The 17,300-nt window shown below is 43.2% G+C and overlaps 1 protein-coding gene across 10 annotated transcripts in view; it reads left to right on the top strand.

Annotated features, from left to right (window-relative positions):
- CFAP20DC (CFAP20 domain containing) overlaps positions 1-17,300 on the top strand; it is a 196,953-nt gene that overhangs the window by 53,390 nt on the left and 126,263 nt on the right. For 9 of the 10 annotated variants that reach the window (XM_077324990.1, XM_077324992.1, XM_077324986.1 and 6 more), the window contains exons 7-8: positions 4,259-4,415; positions 15,152-15,292. In XM_077324990.1, coding sequence (XP_077181105.1) covers positions 4,259-4,415; positions 15,152-15,292 — 298 coding nt within the window. The remainder of the gene's footprint in view (positions 1-4,258; positions 4,416-15,151; positions 15,293-17,300) is intronic. The other variant, XM_077324989.1, reaches the window with a different exon arrangement.

Here is a 17,300-nt window from a genome sequence, read left to right as displayed (position 1 = left end):
GTTACCTCAGAAATGTTCAACCTCAGATTTCCTGGCCTTTCCCCTCTATGTTAAATAAAATATTTCATTATTTTTGAATTTCAGAATGCCTCAAGTGCCATTTAAGCTGTTAAAGGGGGCTCCCAGGTTCCTGGGCTGAGTCAGTAGCCAAAATATTCTACTCTGGTAGAGTGGGACAGTTCTTCAGCAAAGAAGAAAAAACATTACTAGGGTGGCTCAGTCAGTAAAGGGAAAGAAAAATAGAGGGACGGAAATGGACAGGAGACATCATAACAGGTCACTAGTCAGCACGCCAGGCAAAAGAACTAAATGTTGTAAAGCTAATTCATATTTACAAGAGAAAAACGTCTGCATTCCTCTATCTGGAATGAGTGCTTGACTATTCTGGCACAGCCTTGTGGCGCTTGCCATAGAAATCTGTGTCCTGACACAAAACTCCAGTCCAGGAGGACGGTTCTATCGATTCATCTTCAGTCTGGGGGATTTTTGTTAACTCAGTTATGTTTGGGATGGGCAGGCCCTACATTTCCCTCAAAGTCTACTTTTGATCAGTCACCTCAAAAGTTTAGGTGATAATTGTTTTAGGGTGCCATGACAGGAAATTAAAACATATCTAGCTTGGCTCCTTGTACAGCTGAGCCGATGGTGGAATATGAACTTCAAAGCCTATTCAGATCCCAGCCCTTTGGTCAAGTCATATTTGTCTCCTTTCTGTCTTGGATGGGCTTCAGAATTTTTAATCTCCCCCCCCCCATTTCACAAATCAGCAAGTGTTGTTCTAAGGTGCATTTCATCTTAACTACAGTGTTGTACTCTTCATTACAGGGGGTGAATGAGTAAATCACTAAGAAATCCAGATTCTGTGCCAAGAAATTGTACAGCCTGTATAAAACAGATAAATGAAGTAATTTTTCATTTATGCTTTCTTATGGATAATTTCTGGTCCTGACAAAGAGATATGAAATGCGCCAAATCCTTTGAAAACTGAACATTTCATGGAGTGAGAGATTTTTACCTGATTTCCATGGGTTTCTGTTTTTGGTCATGTCCTAAGAGGCCAAAAGCATGCTTATTCAAAAAGGAAGGCTTAAGATTTGCAAAATGTTGGTATCTTGGGAATTCTGACCTTTTCTGTTTTTACATGGAATTATAGAACCTCCACAGCCCTGATCATCTCCCTGCGTTGGCTGGTATTATCCAAACTATGCTGATAGTTTTTTTTCCTGGACTTCTTCAGGAGTGGAATGTCTCTCCTCCAGTGCATTTTATACTGTTGCACAGATAACACAATTATCCTTTCCTTATGCCGTAGACCTCTTCCCTTCTGTCTATCTCTGAACATGCTGCCTGTCAGCCTTCTCTTGGTTTCAGGACTGGAAGGGGAAGAAGTTTTACAAGCCATCCATTTTTTTTCTCTTCTCTGCACCTGTTCTCTTTAATGAAGGCATGAGTAAGAGCTCTGTTATCCTTAGACACCTCCACTCCTCCTTCAGATATTACTGTAGTAAAATGCATATGTCTGATCAAGCTGCTTGAAGTCTCACATAGCTTCTAGGCTTCATGAAAGTGTTGAGGATGTTATGTGAATATCCCTAAGAGCTACAAGCCTTTGGCAAGCTGCCATGTCTTAGCTGACCATCACCATCAGAAAAGCTGCCTTTATTGGTGAACGTTACTCAACAGATGGAGGTGAACAAGCCTTCCCAACCAGTGCTGCCGGGCGTGTGTGGGCATATTTCGTACCTCGGTATTCTTTCCCTTCAGTACACTGACAAACATAAGTGTTCCCTGTCTCTATAAAATGGAAAACACCATTGACAGTGTGCTCAGATGTCACCTAAATATCTGTCATGCACCCTCGTAACCACTGACTTTATCAGGTTCTTCTGGATTTCAGAATTCAGGTTCTACGGCATAAAATGACATTTTCATTTATTTGTTTTACTATGATAATTGGTTAATTTTAATTATTTTAAACAAGTACTCATTTCTCTACTGTTATTCAGAGGAGCCTAATGATTGGAAGGGAAGCATATTCATTTAAACAATTCTCTTAAGCTGCCTGGGCAAAGACTTCAGAAGAGCTAAGCTAATGGTAGCCTGAGGGGGAGTGATTCCCTTGCTTATATAGGCTCACTGTGCATTACAGTAGATTAGCTAGGGCCTTCAAAGGGGAATGGAGAGGAAGCAGAAGGTTCAGACACACAGGAGGAGAAAATGAAAGAAGGGAAGCATGCAGGCCATGTAGAAGGTGTTATGCCCATGACCTTTTGCTAGTTTATGATTAATCATCATACCCCAGGCACTGAAGCCAATTAGGTTGAAAGTAAGAACTACTGATTTTAAATATGAAATAGTTGTAAAAAGTTTAGGCTGGGGCAGTTACCGACCACTTGTATGACTTGTTTGTGTCTGCTGTGCAGCAAAGCGTGTTTTCCTCTCTAGGACATAAGCTTGTACATGCTGAAGTAGTATCTGGGCAAACCCTGTACTGTCACAATACTCAGTTGCTACTCTCCCTATACATCTCTGTTCGAAGATGCTCTGAATTATTCCGACCAATGTCTGGCACTGTTGAAGTATACTTGCACTTTTTTATGGCTTTGTCTTCTATATCACCTGTGGCAAACCTGTTAAGACGGCAGGTCTTAGATTGCCTGCAACTCACCAGCCATATACTGTGACTGGACTGGCTCGATCAACATCTATATTTTGCTTCTTGCTTAGGGCGAAAATACAGGAGATTTTATCAAGCATGTTACTTGGCGAATGCACCACAAGGCTGACAGGTTTGATCTAGGTCATTTTCTGTCCAGAATGCTGATAGATCTGTACTATGTGTGTGTGCCATATAGGTTACCATTCCTCACACAGTTGTTTTACCAGGGTGCTAGACCTTTTGTTGGTGGCCGCTAGAGTTTGCCTGAAGTGATATTCCAAAGAGATTTTAGGGATGAGTGGTTTTTCCCATTCTGTCCCTTTTTTTGCTCAATTCCACTGTGATTTAAGTCCATTGATAGAGGGGGTTTCAGTGATTCAGGGAAGAGTGCGGAAAGATCTTCAGTAAAGAGTTTCTAATATGATGCAGCTAGATTCTCTAGTAGGATGCATTTTCAGTATAGTAGTACTAGGTCAATGTACATGTCATCCCAATGAGATACTAAAAATATTTCACATGAGCAAATTGATTTTTAGCATACTTGAGAATTTTAATGAAAACTGCAGTGAGCTTTTCAAATGAACTGTGAACTGCAGAAATGTGTGTTTACAGACTTCCAAATATCCCCCTTCTAGCGTCTGTGCTTCGCAGACATGAGGCACCCTTTGGAAATTGAATGTGCTTTTACACTGTGTGTTTCACACTTATGTATGCCCATAAAATCAAAAAGCAAAAAAATCTGGCCATGCTTGCTGGTGCTGAAGAGTATAGGGATTTGTCTAATCTTGTCTCTGCTCCTAGCTGTTAGGCAGACTAAGGCTAGGGCAGGGTCAGGAAAGGCCAGTCTCTGGTCTCTGTGTAATCATCAGAAAGACAGGGTTTCTGTAAATAGCTAATCTCGAGAAACCTTCCTGGGTGAAAATTAAGCCATGTCTTGCACTCTGATAACAATGTAATGTGTACACAACCAAAAACTTCTGTAAACTTTCATGACTAAAATGTATATTGCAAAGTCTGCTTTCCTGGGCTGAAAATAAAATAAAAGGCTAGCCTGCTCGAGAGAGAAGCAAGCTTCAGACCAAGCTTCTTCAGAGCGAGCTAGGACAGAGAGAGAAGCAAGCCTTGTGTCTGTCATTACTTCAGAAGAGATATAGGGTGTGTGTGTGTGTGTGTGTGTGTGTGTGTGTGTGTGTGTGTGTGAGAGAGAGAGAGAGAGAGAGAGAGAGAGAGAGAGAGAGAGAGAGAGAGAGAGAGAGTATATGCGCTTATGAATGCATAGTTTCATAAATTTCAGATAGAAGATCAGCAGGATTTGTATTGTTGTTCCAGCTGGGGCCAGTGGGGAAGAACATGAAATCTAGTGGAATTTCATGACAACTACTAACAAATGTTCAGAGTCTTTCAGTAAAAATACAAGGGAGTGTCAATTTGATTAGTATTATTGCTCCAGTTCCAACTATCTTTCTGTGTGGTCTGCATGTACTCCTGGTGGCAGCTAGAAGGGTTGCACTGTAATTGTGTATAATGAGAAACCGGGAGAACGGCCTCTTCTGCAAGTGGAGCAAAGATAGCGCTAATCCTGTTTTGCTTTTTTCTTAGTGGTGCAATCTGTGCATTGACCTGGTAGAGTTCACCAGTGAGATCTTCAAAGGAGCTGTCTACCAGTCCTTGGACGGCATTATTGTCTCGGCGAACTGTAAGCTGCGAAAGATCTTCACGCTCAAGTCAAAGCCCCTGGATACGGCTGATGAAGATGGTATGTTGAAAAGCTGGATGTTTGAAACCTGCTCTTTTACTGCGCCTGTTCCACAGTACGTTTCTAGGCTTGTCAATCAAGCCTCTGTGATTAATCATTTGAGAATTTATATTATTTCATGGCAATTAACGCAAGTACAGGTCATGCCCATCACTTGCTCATCAGCGGCAAATGACGTTAGTTAAATGTGGTTACAATATAGGCAGGCACTTAGGTTTTCATAAAGCACCACCTTCATTAAAAGTGTATTGTGGAGAAGGTTCCATCTTTAAATTAGCATACAAAACTGCTAATGATCTTCTGGCAAGCTACCTTCAGGTAAGTATTTCATTAACCAATTTGAAAGAGAGCTTGTTATTTAATTATTGGCAGGCTCTTCTGCTAAGAGGTGTCATTTCCTCAAGGTGTCTTCTGAAAACTTTGGACTGCTGAGTCTAGCCACGTGAAATCTTAACCTTTATTTTGCTCCATTTTAGAAGCAGGGCATTAATTCTCTTTCCAGCATTTTACAGTATATTAGCAACAGTTCTGTCATTCATTCATCACATATCACTGTTTGACTGCTATGTTGCATCTTAAGGAAGAGGGGGTTTTATCCTCAAATCTACCCTGCAGATTCTTGGCTCCCCACCCTACTCAGCTTATATCAGCCTTCCACATCCTCCATGAAAGTAAGTACAGTATTTGCTGGCGTATAAGACTACTTTTCCCCCCTGAAAAACATGCCTCCAAGTGGGGGGGGGGGTCATCCTATACGCCAGGTGCACTTCAGTTGGGATAGACATAGCTGCTCATACTGGCCTCCCGATGCTCGCCCAGTGCCCATAGTGGCCTCCTGATGCCCGCCCACCACATTCTACATACCATCCAGTATCACGCGGTATCCAGCACAGCTGCGGCCCTCCCCTTGTCTAGGCAGAGCTCGCACATGCGCACTTGCACACCAGTGCCGGTCACAGGGAGATGCAGGGGTGGGCTGGAGGCGCTGCGGTCACGCGGCCGTACAATGGTGACAATGTCCGGTACCATAATGTAATGTAACAAACTCTATATTTTAAGTGGAAATGCTGGGGGGCGGCTTATACGCCCAGTCGTCTTATACATCGGCAAATATGGTAGATTGCTGGGAAGTCATTCATTGCTGGGAGGTCACTCATTCAGAGGTTTGGGTTTGTAATGTGAGTTATTCCACCAGCCTGCTCACTTGCCAATCCTATGAGTCTGCTTTATTTGCTCATTGAGTCCTTTTTGCATCTCTGTTGATTTGCAGCTGCTGTTTTGCTTTAGATATCTGGAGATCTTTGTGATTTCTCTCTTCTTTTGGGTCTGTGTTTCAGAGGTTTCCCTGGGGGAGACAATAAGATGGCCTTTAGTAGCTCTTATTGGCAGGTATTTACATTATGTTGTTTTGCTTCCTTCTGACTTTTTGTTGTTCTTGTTAGTTGCGAAGTCGTGTCCGACCCATCGCGACCCCATGGACAATGATCCTCCAGGCCTTCCTGTCCTCTACCATTCCCTGGAGTCCATTTAACTTTACTTCCCCGTAAACTTCTCCTTGGACCTAATCCCGTTGCACACCCAGTTTGTAGCTCATCTTTCTAAAATTTTACACAGTTGTTTCCAACATTAGTGTTTTTGCTTCAGATACACTAGCCCTGTTTGTGACTATAGATGGCAACAGTTAAGACGTTTAAATACACAGGTATTTCTTGAGTGTGAGGAAATAGTTTCCCTCTAGAAGGATAACAGTGGCCAATCTGCTGAAGAAGGCAAAGAACAGTGAGCATCTCTAAATGTTTTGGTTTTCTTGGCTGCTTAGGAGTGCAGTGGAGCAGGGCTCCTGTTGACCTCAGGGAGGAGCGATCACTAACAATGGCCAATGGGGGAAGTGCTGGTCTCCTAGATCAGGGGTAGTCAACCTGTGGTCCTCCAGATGTCCATGGACTACAATGCTGGCAGGGGCTCATGGGAATTGTAGTCCATGGACATCTGGAGGACCACAGGTTGACTACCCCTGTCCTAGATACTGATTGCTTTTCATTACACAGATTCAAGTGGGCAGCCATGTTGGTCTGAAGTAGGACAACAAAATGTGAGGTGCTTTTGGACTCAATTTTTTCCCATTACACAATCTTCCTTGAACCAGATGGCCAGTTTTGGACGTTCGTACCAGTGAGCCAATATATCTTGATTTAAGCACACAGATTCAAGTGGGTAGCCATGTTGGTCTGAAATAGGATAACAAAATTTGAGGTGCCTTTGGACTGATTTTTGCCCCTATTACACAGTCTTCCTTGAAGCAGATGGTCAGTTTTGGACGTTCTACCCAGTGAGCCAATGTATCTTGATTTAAGCAGAATGTGTTTCCTCCCCCCTGGACTAAAGTCCTGCATTTTTGATCCCAGTATATTGTGGTGGTCATTGTTGTTGTTGTTTTTAAAAAAGGCACCTTGGAGATGGCATTTTAATTTTGTGCTCATTCTCTCCAGGTGATTTGAATTTGTAAGCCTTTGGTTTTCAAAGACCAGTATTTTGTTCGGCAGAGCTGTGCCATCTGTGCAGGCAGCCTCTCACCATCCATTAGCTAGTTGATTTGTTATGTGTCAGTCTGGAAGGAAGTCTGTCATATTGAAATGTTTATTGAATGGCTTTCACAAGGGTGACAGCTGAACAGGGGGCTGTACCAGCTGAAGGCAAAAGAGAATTGGCATTGCTTTCCACTTAGAATGACAGGATGGTGGAGTCTTCCTGCACACTTGCATTGTACAGAATATAGGACTAGAAATTGCAGTATTTTTGTTAGGCAAGAGAAAAAATAGTTATAAACAATTGCATTTGTGAGGGGTATCGCCTCCATTTAATCATGCTCAGCAACTTTCTGAGATCCTGATACCTACTTTTCATGGTTTGTATTTTTTTCCTCACAAACTGGTCAAAATGTTACTTATCAAAAAAAAAAAGTTGTATCCTTCCCCTTCACAGCTTAGAGAGATGTATGTGAAATTAAAAGTGGATGTTCTAAAACCTCTATAAATTGAAACAGGTCAGTAACCTAGAAGACATGCATTTAAAACAGAGGAAGGCAATCAGTTTCAAAACCAACAGAGTGTAAAGTTCCAAGAAAGAGAGGGTTTTACATGCCTGCTGGTAGACAAAGGGGGAGAAACAACATCACACTCCTCTTCGGTAAAAACCCTGCTTCTTGAGGGTAGCTAACAGAACTTCACACAGCCAAGACATGTGGATCATCTTGCATCTATGGGATGCAAGATGGGTCATATGGAATAGTCTGTTGAGATGCCCATCCTCAGAAAATGTTAAGGGCATTCCTGTCTTTAAAGATGTGGGAGTACTCTATCTAGAAACAAATGAATAGAAAACACACATTCTATCTGGAAACAAATGAAAAGAAACCACACATTCTTCAAATTAATCGGAAAACAATGCAGTCTTAGGTGATAAGATGTTCATAGCAGAGGTTTATAACATGACAGCAGTTGAATTATCCTTTCTCCAAAGAAGTCAAAGTGGTGCCCTTATTGTGCTAGGGGACTTGATATGCCTGCAGAAATCTCGCTCAAAAGGTTTGTTTATTATTTATTTAAACTCTTTACTGGCTTAAACAAACACTTGTGTGCAGAGAAGGCTTAAGTCTGTGGTCTTCAGGGTTTCCAGATTCAGGATCCACTTTTAACCCTCAGGAAGCAGCATGGAGGCCACAGAACTGCAAGGATATGGTGCCAGGGGGAGGGGCTCTAGCAAAGCACTTGCTTTGTAGGCAGATGGTCCGAGATTCAATCTCTAGCATCTCCAGCTAAATGGATCAGGCGGTTGATAATGTGAAGGACTTCTGCCTGAGTTGCAGGGAGCTGCTTGCCAGCCTAAGTAGACAATTTTGACTTTAATGGACCAGTGGTCTGATTCAGTATAAGGCTGTGTTCATCTGACAGGAGGAGAAGGAACCAGAGTTATGACCTCACATTAACTAGGACTAGGAGCACTAGACCGGTGGGCCTCAGAACACAAAAAACCTATTGTGCGCCAAGTGATATATTATAATAATGTAATGTGTGTGTAGGTAGTCAAGCAACAGACCTAGGTGGGGGTCTGCAACCAACCTGAGGCTTTGACCTGTGAGTTGAAGACCGCTGATTTAAATGAGAGATTAACATGCTAGTGTTGAGAGGCTGAACTAGTTAGCAGGTAACGAGACCCATGCACAGGATTTTTAGAGGGGGAGGATATTTGTATTATTTCTTTTATTTAATCTTTTGGGGGGCAGTTAACCCCACCTCCACCCCTCCACCCCCCAAAAAAAACCCTCATGCACAGTCTTACAGGTAACAAGAAGCTGAATGTAGTGATGTTTTTGGAAAGATGTTAATTCTTGGTTACAGCAGTTTTTTGGCTGGTAGCTACTACGTTTGATTTCATCCATTAATGACAGGAATAATCTAGAGAAAAGCTTCACAATGAACTGAAATTTATGTTTTGTTAACTTTTCAAAGCATTGCAAATGCTTCAGTGTTGGTTTCCAAGATCTACAGTTTCTCTTGAATAAGATGTTGCATACAAACTGGATCAGAGGAGCTTGCTTTTCTTCTTTTCATGTCTGGAGTAAATCAGCATAGTCCCAGTAGGAGCTGTGGACTTAATACTTTTGACTTGATTAGGTAAAGTACACCATCAACTAAGACACACACACCACCACTGCTGTTGGTTTAGAATCATAGAATAATAGAGTTGGAAGGGACCTCCTGGGTCCTCTAGACCAGTGGTCCCCAACCTTTTTATCACCGGGGACCACTCAACGCTTGACAATTTTACTGAGGCCCGGTGGGAGGGGGGTAGTTAACTCCTCTACTCTCAACCTCTGCCCTAACACTCTCTGATCGCTATGGTAATGTTTAAACATCCATTCAAAATAAGATACAGACATGCCACAACAATAAACATAAAGAACATTTTATTTTCATGGAAATTTTAACTCATGACAATGATAAATCAATGGGAACCCTGAGCTTGTTTCTCTGCAACGAGATAGTCCCATCTGGGAGTGATGGGAGACAATGACACCCGAAGTGTGTTGTAAAGGTCCGGGGGGGGGGGATAAGGCATCCTTCGCAGCCCACCTCCAATTAGTCGACGGACCACATGTGGGCCACGGCCCACAGGTTGGGGATCGCTACTCTAGGCCAACCCCCTGCGCTATGTAGGACATTCCCAACCCTATTGCTTATCCACTGTAACCTGCCACCCCCTTGAGCCTTCACAGAATCAGCCTCTCCGTCAGATGGCAATCTAATCTCTGTTTTAAAATTTCCAAAAATGGAGAACCCACCACCTCCCGAGGAAGCCTGTTCCACTGAGAAACCGCTCTAACTGCCAGGAACTTCTTCTGGATGTTTAGATGGAATTTCTTTTGAATTAAGAGCCAGCTTGGTGTAATGGTTAGGAGTGCAGACTTCTAGTCAGCCTCACCCACCTCACAGGGTGCCTGTTGCGGGGAGAGGAAAGAGTAAGCGACTTCAAGCCACCTTGAAACTCCTTTGGGTAGAGAAAAGCGCTATGTAAGAACCAACTCTTCTTCTTCTTAATTTCGTCCCATTGATTAATTTTGTCCATCCCTCCAGGGCAAGAGAGAACAACTCTGCTCCATGCTCTATATGGCCTTCTTTTAAATACTTGATGGATATCAGTTTCCCTCTCAGTTGTCTTCTCTGAGTGGTTTAACTCTCATGTTTCAGTAGAGGTTGCAATATAGCCTTTCTATTGAAATGGTCACTCAATATGCCAGCAAATTTGGAAAACTCAACAATGGCCACAGGATTGGAAAAGGTCAGTTTATATTCCAATCCCAAAGAAGGGCAATGCCAAAGAATGTTCAAACTACCGCACCATTGCACTAATTTCTCATGCTAGCAAAGTTATGCTCAAAATCCTACAAGCTAGGCTCCAGCATTATGTGGACCGAGAACTTCCAGAAGTACAGGCAGGATTTCGAAGAGGCAGAGGAACTAGAGATCAAATTGCCAACATACGCTGGATCATGGTGAAAGCTAGGGAGTACCAGAAGAACGTCTACTTCTGCTTCATTGACTATGCTAAAGCCTTTGATTGTGTGGAGCACAACAAATTGTGGCAAGTTCTTAAAGAGATGGGAATACCAGAGCATCTTATTTGTCTCTTGAGAAATTTATATGCAGGTCAAGAAGCAACAGTGAGAACTGAACATGGAATCACTAACTGGTTCAAAATTGAGAAAGGAGTTCGGCAAGGCTGTATACTGTCGCCTTGCCTATTTAACTTGTATGCAGAGCACATAATGAGAAATGCGGGATTAGAGGAGTCACAAATTGGGATCAAGATTGCAGGGAGAAATATCAACAACCTCAGATATGCAGATGATACCACTCTAATGGCAGAAAGTGAAGAGGAACTAAAGAGCCTGTTGATGCGGGTGAAGGAGGAGAGTGCAAAAGTTGCCTTGAAACTCAACATCAAGAAAACGAAGATCATGGCATCCGGCCCTCTCAATTCATGGCAAATAGATGGGGAAGAAATGGAGATAGTGACAGATTTTATTTTCCTGGGCTCCAAGATCACTGCAGATGGGGACTGCAGCAAAGAAATTAAAAGACGCTTGCTCCTGGGGAGGAAAGCTATGGCAAATCTAGACAGCATCCTAAAAAGCAGAGACATCACCCTGCCAACAAAAGTGCGTTTAGTCAAGGCTATGGTATTCCCAGTTGCAATGTATGGCTGCGAAAGTTGGACCATAAGGAAGGCCGAGCATCAAAGAATTGAGGCTTTTGAATTCCGGTGCTGGAGAAGACTCTTGCGAGTCCCTTGGACTGCAAGGCGAACAAACCGGTCAGTCCTAGAGGAGATCAGCCCTGACTGCTCTTTAGAAGGCCAGTTCCCGAAGATGAAACTCAAATACTTTGGCCACCTCATGAGAAGGAAGGACTCCCTGGAGAAGAGCCTAATGCTGGGAGCGATCGAGGGCAAAAGAAGAAGGGGACAACAGAGAATGAGGTGGCTGCATGGAGTCACTGAAGCAGTAGGTGCAAACTTGAATGGACTCCGGGGAATGGTGGAGGACAGGAGGGCCTGGAGGATCATTGTCCATGGGGTCGCGATGGGTTGGACACGACTTCGCACATAACAACAACAAATTGAATTGGACCCATATTACTTGGGTGGAAACATCTGGCAAGGCATGAGGTGATGAAGAAGTTCTTTCAAATGAGGAAAACACAAATGATGTAAACTAAGAAATTAGTGATAGTGATTATCATACTGTTATAGGGCTTACCAAGAATCCAGTCCTGGGGCTTCCTAAATGTGTGTTCCTAAACAGAAGTACAGGAAAATAGTTATCTGTGGACAATTTTACAAAAGAAGCCAACAGGAATTGGTCACATCTGTGAAACAATGCAGGCTAATTATCTCACATTGAAGTTGGAAAGGTTTTATTCCCTTTAATCTGGATTAGAGCCGTGAGGCTGAGCCTTTAGAGGAGATCCATGGAATTGGGAATCAGGTGAATAAGTAGATTTGTCTCTGCAAAGCTCTTTAACAGTATCTCTGGAGACAGAGCTGATGCTTCACATTTTGTTTCAGCTTTTTCGTTTCTTATTAAACTAAGAAGCTGATATGGACTTCCATTCCCCCCCCCCCCCAATCTGTTGTTTCCACAACAATGCAACTTCTAGCCTGTCTTCCCTATTCTCCTGTTGGGAGTTGGTTTTGGTTTTTTTCTGATGCTGTAGATTATTATCTAGATAGAACAATGTCATCTAACTGAGTTTTGCAATGTGCAATTATTTGCTTCTCTATTATTGATAGCAACATTGCCCTGGGAACTGGGTTTTTCATATAACATGGGATGTATTTATGCGTGGCTAGTTTTGCAGAATCAGGACAAAGCTCTCAAATATACATTAAAAAAAAAAAAAACATCCCTCCCAAAAAAGCACTTAGTTTTAGAAATTTGCAAATGAAAAGGACCCAGAAGTCACAGTACTAATAATTTATTTATTTCTATTTATTTATTCTTGGATTTACATCCCGCCACTCTCGAAAGACTCTTGGTGGCTTACAATTATAAAATCTCATAGACTAATAAAACCCCCAACAAACCCTACAAGATTGGAAGCCAAGTACCCTCTACCTCCTGAGCAGAATGATCTAGGGTAGGGTGCACAGGTGTAAATGCGCAGGCTGAAAAGGAGCCACATTAATCTTGGCCCTGGCCTCAACCCAGGACCTGGTGGAAGAGCTCTGTTTTGCAAACCCTGTGGAACTGTGATAGCTCTGTCATTGCCCCCAGCTCTCCAGGGAGCTCATTCCACCAGGTTGGGGCAAAGGCCAAAAAAGCCCTGGCCCTGGTTGAGGCCAGGCATACTTCCTTAGGGCCAGGGACCTCCAACAGATTAGTATCTGCAGAGCAAAGAGCTCTGTGGGGAGCATAAGGAGTCAAACGGTCCCTCAGATAGGTTGGGCCCAAGCCACGAATGGCCTTAAAGGTCAATACCAAAACTTTGAACCTGGTCTGGGCCAGAACTGGTAACCAGCGCAGCTACCTCAGCACAGGTTGGATATGGGCCCTCCACAGTGTCCTAGTGAGGACCCTAGCAGCTGCATTCTGTAGCAGCTGGAGTTTCTAGGTCAAGGAACAAGGGCAGGCCTGCATAGAGTGAGTTAAAGAAATCCAATGTAGAGGTGACCGTTGCATGGATCACTGTGCCCAAGCAGTCCGGGGACAGGTAGGGCGCTAGTAGCTTTGCCTGGTGCAGGTGGAATGGCATGGGATGAAGAAGAGGAGATGAAGAACATGGGATGAAGAACAGTGCCATGCCCCAGGGTAACATGAGGCATGTTGGGCTGTGTGAGAGAATATCATGTTTTGGCTCCCTCCCATGTTGTCGTTAGGTTAATATGGAGAACCTGTGATGCGGAATGTTGTTTGGATAACACAAGAATTGGGCCAAAGTTTCAAATTCTACAGCGTTTCTTTTAAGTACAGCAACTTAGAAACAGAATCCAATATACACTGCTGTTGTATCGGATACTTCAGAGAAATCTTCATGATCTAAATTGTGAGACCCGTTAATTGCTGAGTATATGTTAATTGAAAAAGCCCTCCACCCTGAAATCTAATTAATTCTCATCCCCACATGCGTTTTATTTTAACAGTGAATTACTCTTAACAGCAATCATCCATCTGCAATTATGGTTTCTACAGAAGATATAACTGCATGTGATTACAGTTGTGTATTTATGGGGCCAGAAGGAGTCAGATTATCATCTTGTTCAACCCTCTCTAAAGCCTTTCCATTTGCCACTCCTTTGGACAACCTGGGTCAAGAATGGACAGATCCCTATAGCAAGAAGTATTCAGCTATAGCTCACATCTGGCATTTGTTTGCTGCACTTAGGCAGGGATCCTTTACCCTGAAGTAACCAGTGCCTCCTCTCCTGCTCTCCCCCCCCCCCCAGTCATTTTGTGCACTCTTTTTAGGATGGTGTTGAATGGGAAAAGTGTTTGCTAAGATGAGATTGGCAGAGGAACATCAGTTAACTGAGATGAGCCATACTGATTCCAAGGGTATTCCTGGTCATAGTTTTCTCAGCTGATGAAGAAATTAAATGCAAAGCTTGGGTCCTTGTGACATTCAAGAAATAGCCTCCTGTTGTTGATGTTTTTCTTGCAAATTAAGACCTTCTGATGGGCCATTTGATGCTTTTGGTGTCAGAGGGTTATGTTGCTGTGTCCATATGAGGCTATAAATAACCCCTAGTCATGCTAGCTCCTGGTTTAAAAGAGAGAATCTTCCCCTGAAAAAAAATAATGGCATTGATCTAAGAATCATAAGTTTTAGAAATAGGGGAACTATGGAATGTATGGGGGGGAGAGAACCCATCCTGCCTCCTCAGCCTGCTTGCTTGCTTGCTTGCTTGCTTGCTTGCTTGCTTGCTTGTTTGTTTGTTTGTTTGTTTATTTATTTATTTATTTATTTATTATGTTTATGGGGCTGGGGCTTCTCCTCTTCTTCATCAGTCCACCAGCTGGAAAGGGGACCCAGTGGTGTCACTTGTTCTTCCACTGCTCACCATATATACCCAGTTTATTGCAACAGTGGAGGGGAGAGGTAGTGGTTCACACTCTGCCCTGCTTGGCTGACAATGGAGTAGGAGCAGGCAGTTCTTGCTCCTTCTCCCACGCCCATTTCTCCTCCATTATGGTTCATGTAGTGGCAGGCAGCTGCTCCTCACTTCCCTAAAATGGCATGTAAGACCTTACAACATAGTGCTGTGAGACCTATCTTTTTTTACCAAATCTGACATTTTAATTTTTTGTGTGATGTATTTTTCTGCAAATCTGGGAGACAGACTGTACTTGGCCCAGTTCTCTGGGTTTTTTTAGCCATACAGGAACCGGGTTCAAAATTAAATTAATGATATCTAATTTGGGTTTTTTTTTTTAATATTTCGATATAACACATATCACCTGTTTGTTTTTTCATTTATATTTTGTAATCAGGGGCTAGGGACTTAGAAAAAAAATGAAGATGAATTTCACTTTGTGCATGCATTTGGGTGTATACAGAAAAAGAACACCTGTGAGATGCAGGCAGTTACCTTGTAGGCTATATTGTTTTCATTAGCTGTTGCAGAAAAGAGAAACCTTTGCCTTTTTACTCAAGCTTGTATTGCTGTCTCATTCACAGTTGATGGGCCAACAGATAGTATTCCACGGACCTGTCAGTTAAATTCAGATGTGCCACAAATCACACAGTTGCTGAATATGAATAAGCTGCGCCTATCTGATCAAAAATGTGGCAGTCGGCCCTTTACCTCAACAGGATCAGGTAAACTGAGATATAAATCTGTGCTTGTTAGATACTGTGGTCTTCTGATGAGAATTTTATACTCTCCTAATGAAAGGCAGGGTGATGTAGTGGTTAGAGTGTTGCACTAGGATTTGGGAGATCCAGACTCAAATCCCTATTCTGCCATGGAAGCGGCCTTGGGCCAGTCACATGTTCTCAGCCTAACTTACCTCACAGGGTTGTTGAGAGGGTAAAATAAAAGACAGAAGAATTATGCTAACTGTTTTGCATCCCTTTTAGGGAGAATGTTCTTCGCCTAATGAAATGTATAGAACCTCTTCTCTGTTGCTGTTGAAAGATGGTTATAAGTAGGGTAGTGGGAAGAAAGATTACACCAGGAGTTATCAACTTCTTTCTCGTGGCTGTTGGAAAGAAGTAGCAAGTTGGAACGGGAGCATGTAGGGCAGGTTTTTATCATATCTCCTTCTTGCTATTGTCTTCCGAGCAGCATCTCACTCCAATAGATCCCTAATCCTCAGGAATAACTTTACGGGAGCTAGAGAAATGGAGGGGGGAGAGGTCCATTCCATGAATTTACTCTGTTTGAATTCAACCTATTGTTGAGAAGGGAAAGGGGGTGACTTTGCTTACACAACTAATGGCTCCTTCAAGTGCAAATAAGTCAGACTATTGCCTTGCTGGCAGTGGATCAACAATTCTGTAAAATGATAGACTCATTTGAAAATTAGGTACTACATAGAATCATAGAGTTGGAAGGGGCCGTACAGGCCATCTAGTCCAACCCCCTGCTCAACTCAGGATCAGCCCTAAGCATCCTAAAGCAATGTAAGATCATCACCATAGATGTATGGATGGAAGGCCATGTATATTGTAGGGACTTCTTGGTATCCATATTGAAAGTGAAGGTCTACATCTTCACAGTCTTCATATCAGCATGATATTTCCTGCTGCAATTGCCTGTGATGGCTACCTCGAAAGCATTCCTCTCTTCTCAGATTCCAAATTGCAAACCTCACATGACTTACTCATTAGTAAACATTCCCAGGGCAGAGGCTTTTCCTGGGCACCCTGGGTTCCAGGGGTCAAGCAGGGGGCCATTTTTAAGCCTCCTGCAGCCCCTCCCCACACACCTCAAGAAGGTGCACAGAGGCTGTCCCAGCTTACTCTCCCCATGTCCTCTGAGTTTAAAGAGACCAGGGCAACTTACTGGCACCTGAGCATGCTCTGAGGCCGGCTCCTCTTCTACCCAGCAAACTTCTGAAACTGGCTGGATGTTTGAGGGTGAGAGCTGAATCCTTATTAAGCCGTTTTTACCCCCTGAGTGCTCCCTCCTTATTGGGACTAAACTACCAGGGTGGGCCATTCCTGGCTGAAAGCCATGATATACTCATGAATAAAGACTTCCAGGATGGAGGCTTTTTCTGGGCACCCTGGGTCCCAGAGGGCTAGCGGGGGGGGGGCGTTTCTTAGCCTCCTGCAGCCCCACATCTTCAGAAGGAGCTCAGAGGCAGCCCCAGGAGGAGGCAACTCAGTTCCTCCACCATATCCTCCGAGTTGAAAGAAGCCAGGGCAACTTACTGGCAGCTGGGCATTCTCTGAGGCCAGCTCCTCTTCCAGCCAGCAAACTTCTGAAACCATCAGGAAGTTGTAGCTGGAGAGATGATCCCTTATTAAGCCCTTTCTGGTTGAGGGCTGCTTCCTGTTTGGGGCTAAACTACCTGGGCAGGCCATTCTTTGCTGAGGGCCAATCAGATAGTGGGTGAGTAGTCACTTTGAATATCACAAGGTTTACTGGTTATATAATTGGAGACATGGTTGGAATGACTGCTACGTTTGTTATCTACTATGGGAAACTCCGTTCCCTTCATAGTAGTCAAATTATGTCCCCATCTTCCAAATGTGTCCCAAATCATAGCAAGTCCTTGTCTGCATACACCCTTCCTATTGAAGAAGCTTTAGGTTCCGTTTCTTGATTACGATGTGATAGAATTTGATAACCTTTTTTTTCATATACAAGTGCTAAACC

This window comes from Paroedura picta, chromosome 3, assembly GCF_049243985.1.
Source record: "Paroedura picta isolate Pp20150507F chromosome 3, Ppicta_v3.0, whole genome shotgun sequence".
NCBI lineage: Eukaryota > Metazoa > Chordata > Lepidosauria > Squamata > Gekkonidae > Paroedura > Paroedura picta.
Note: the sequence above shows the minus strand (reverse complement) of the source record. Positions and strands in the feature narration are given on the sequence as shown.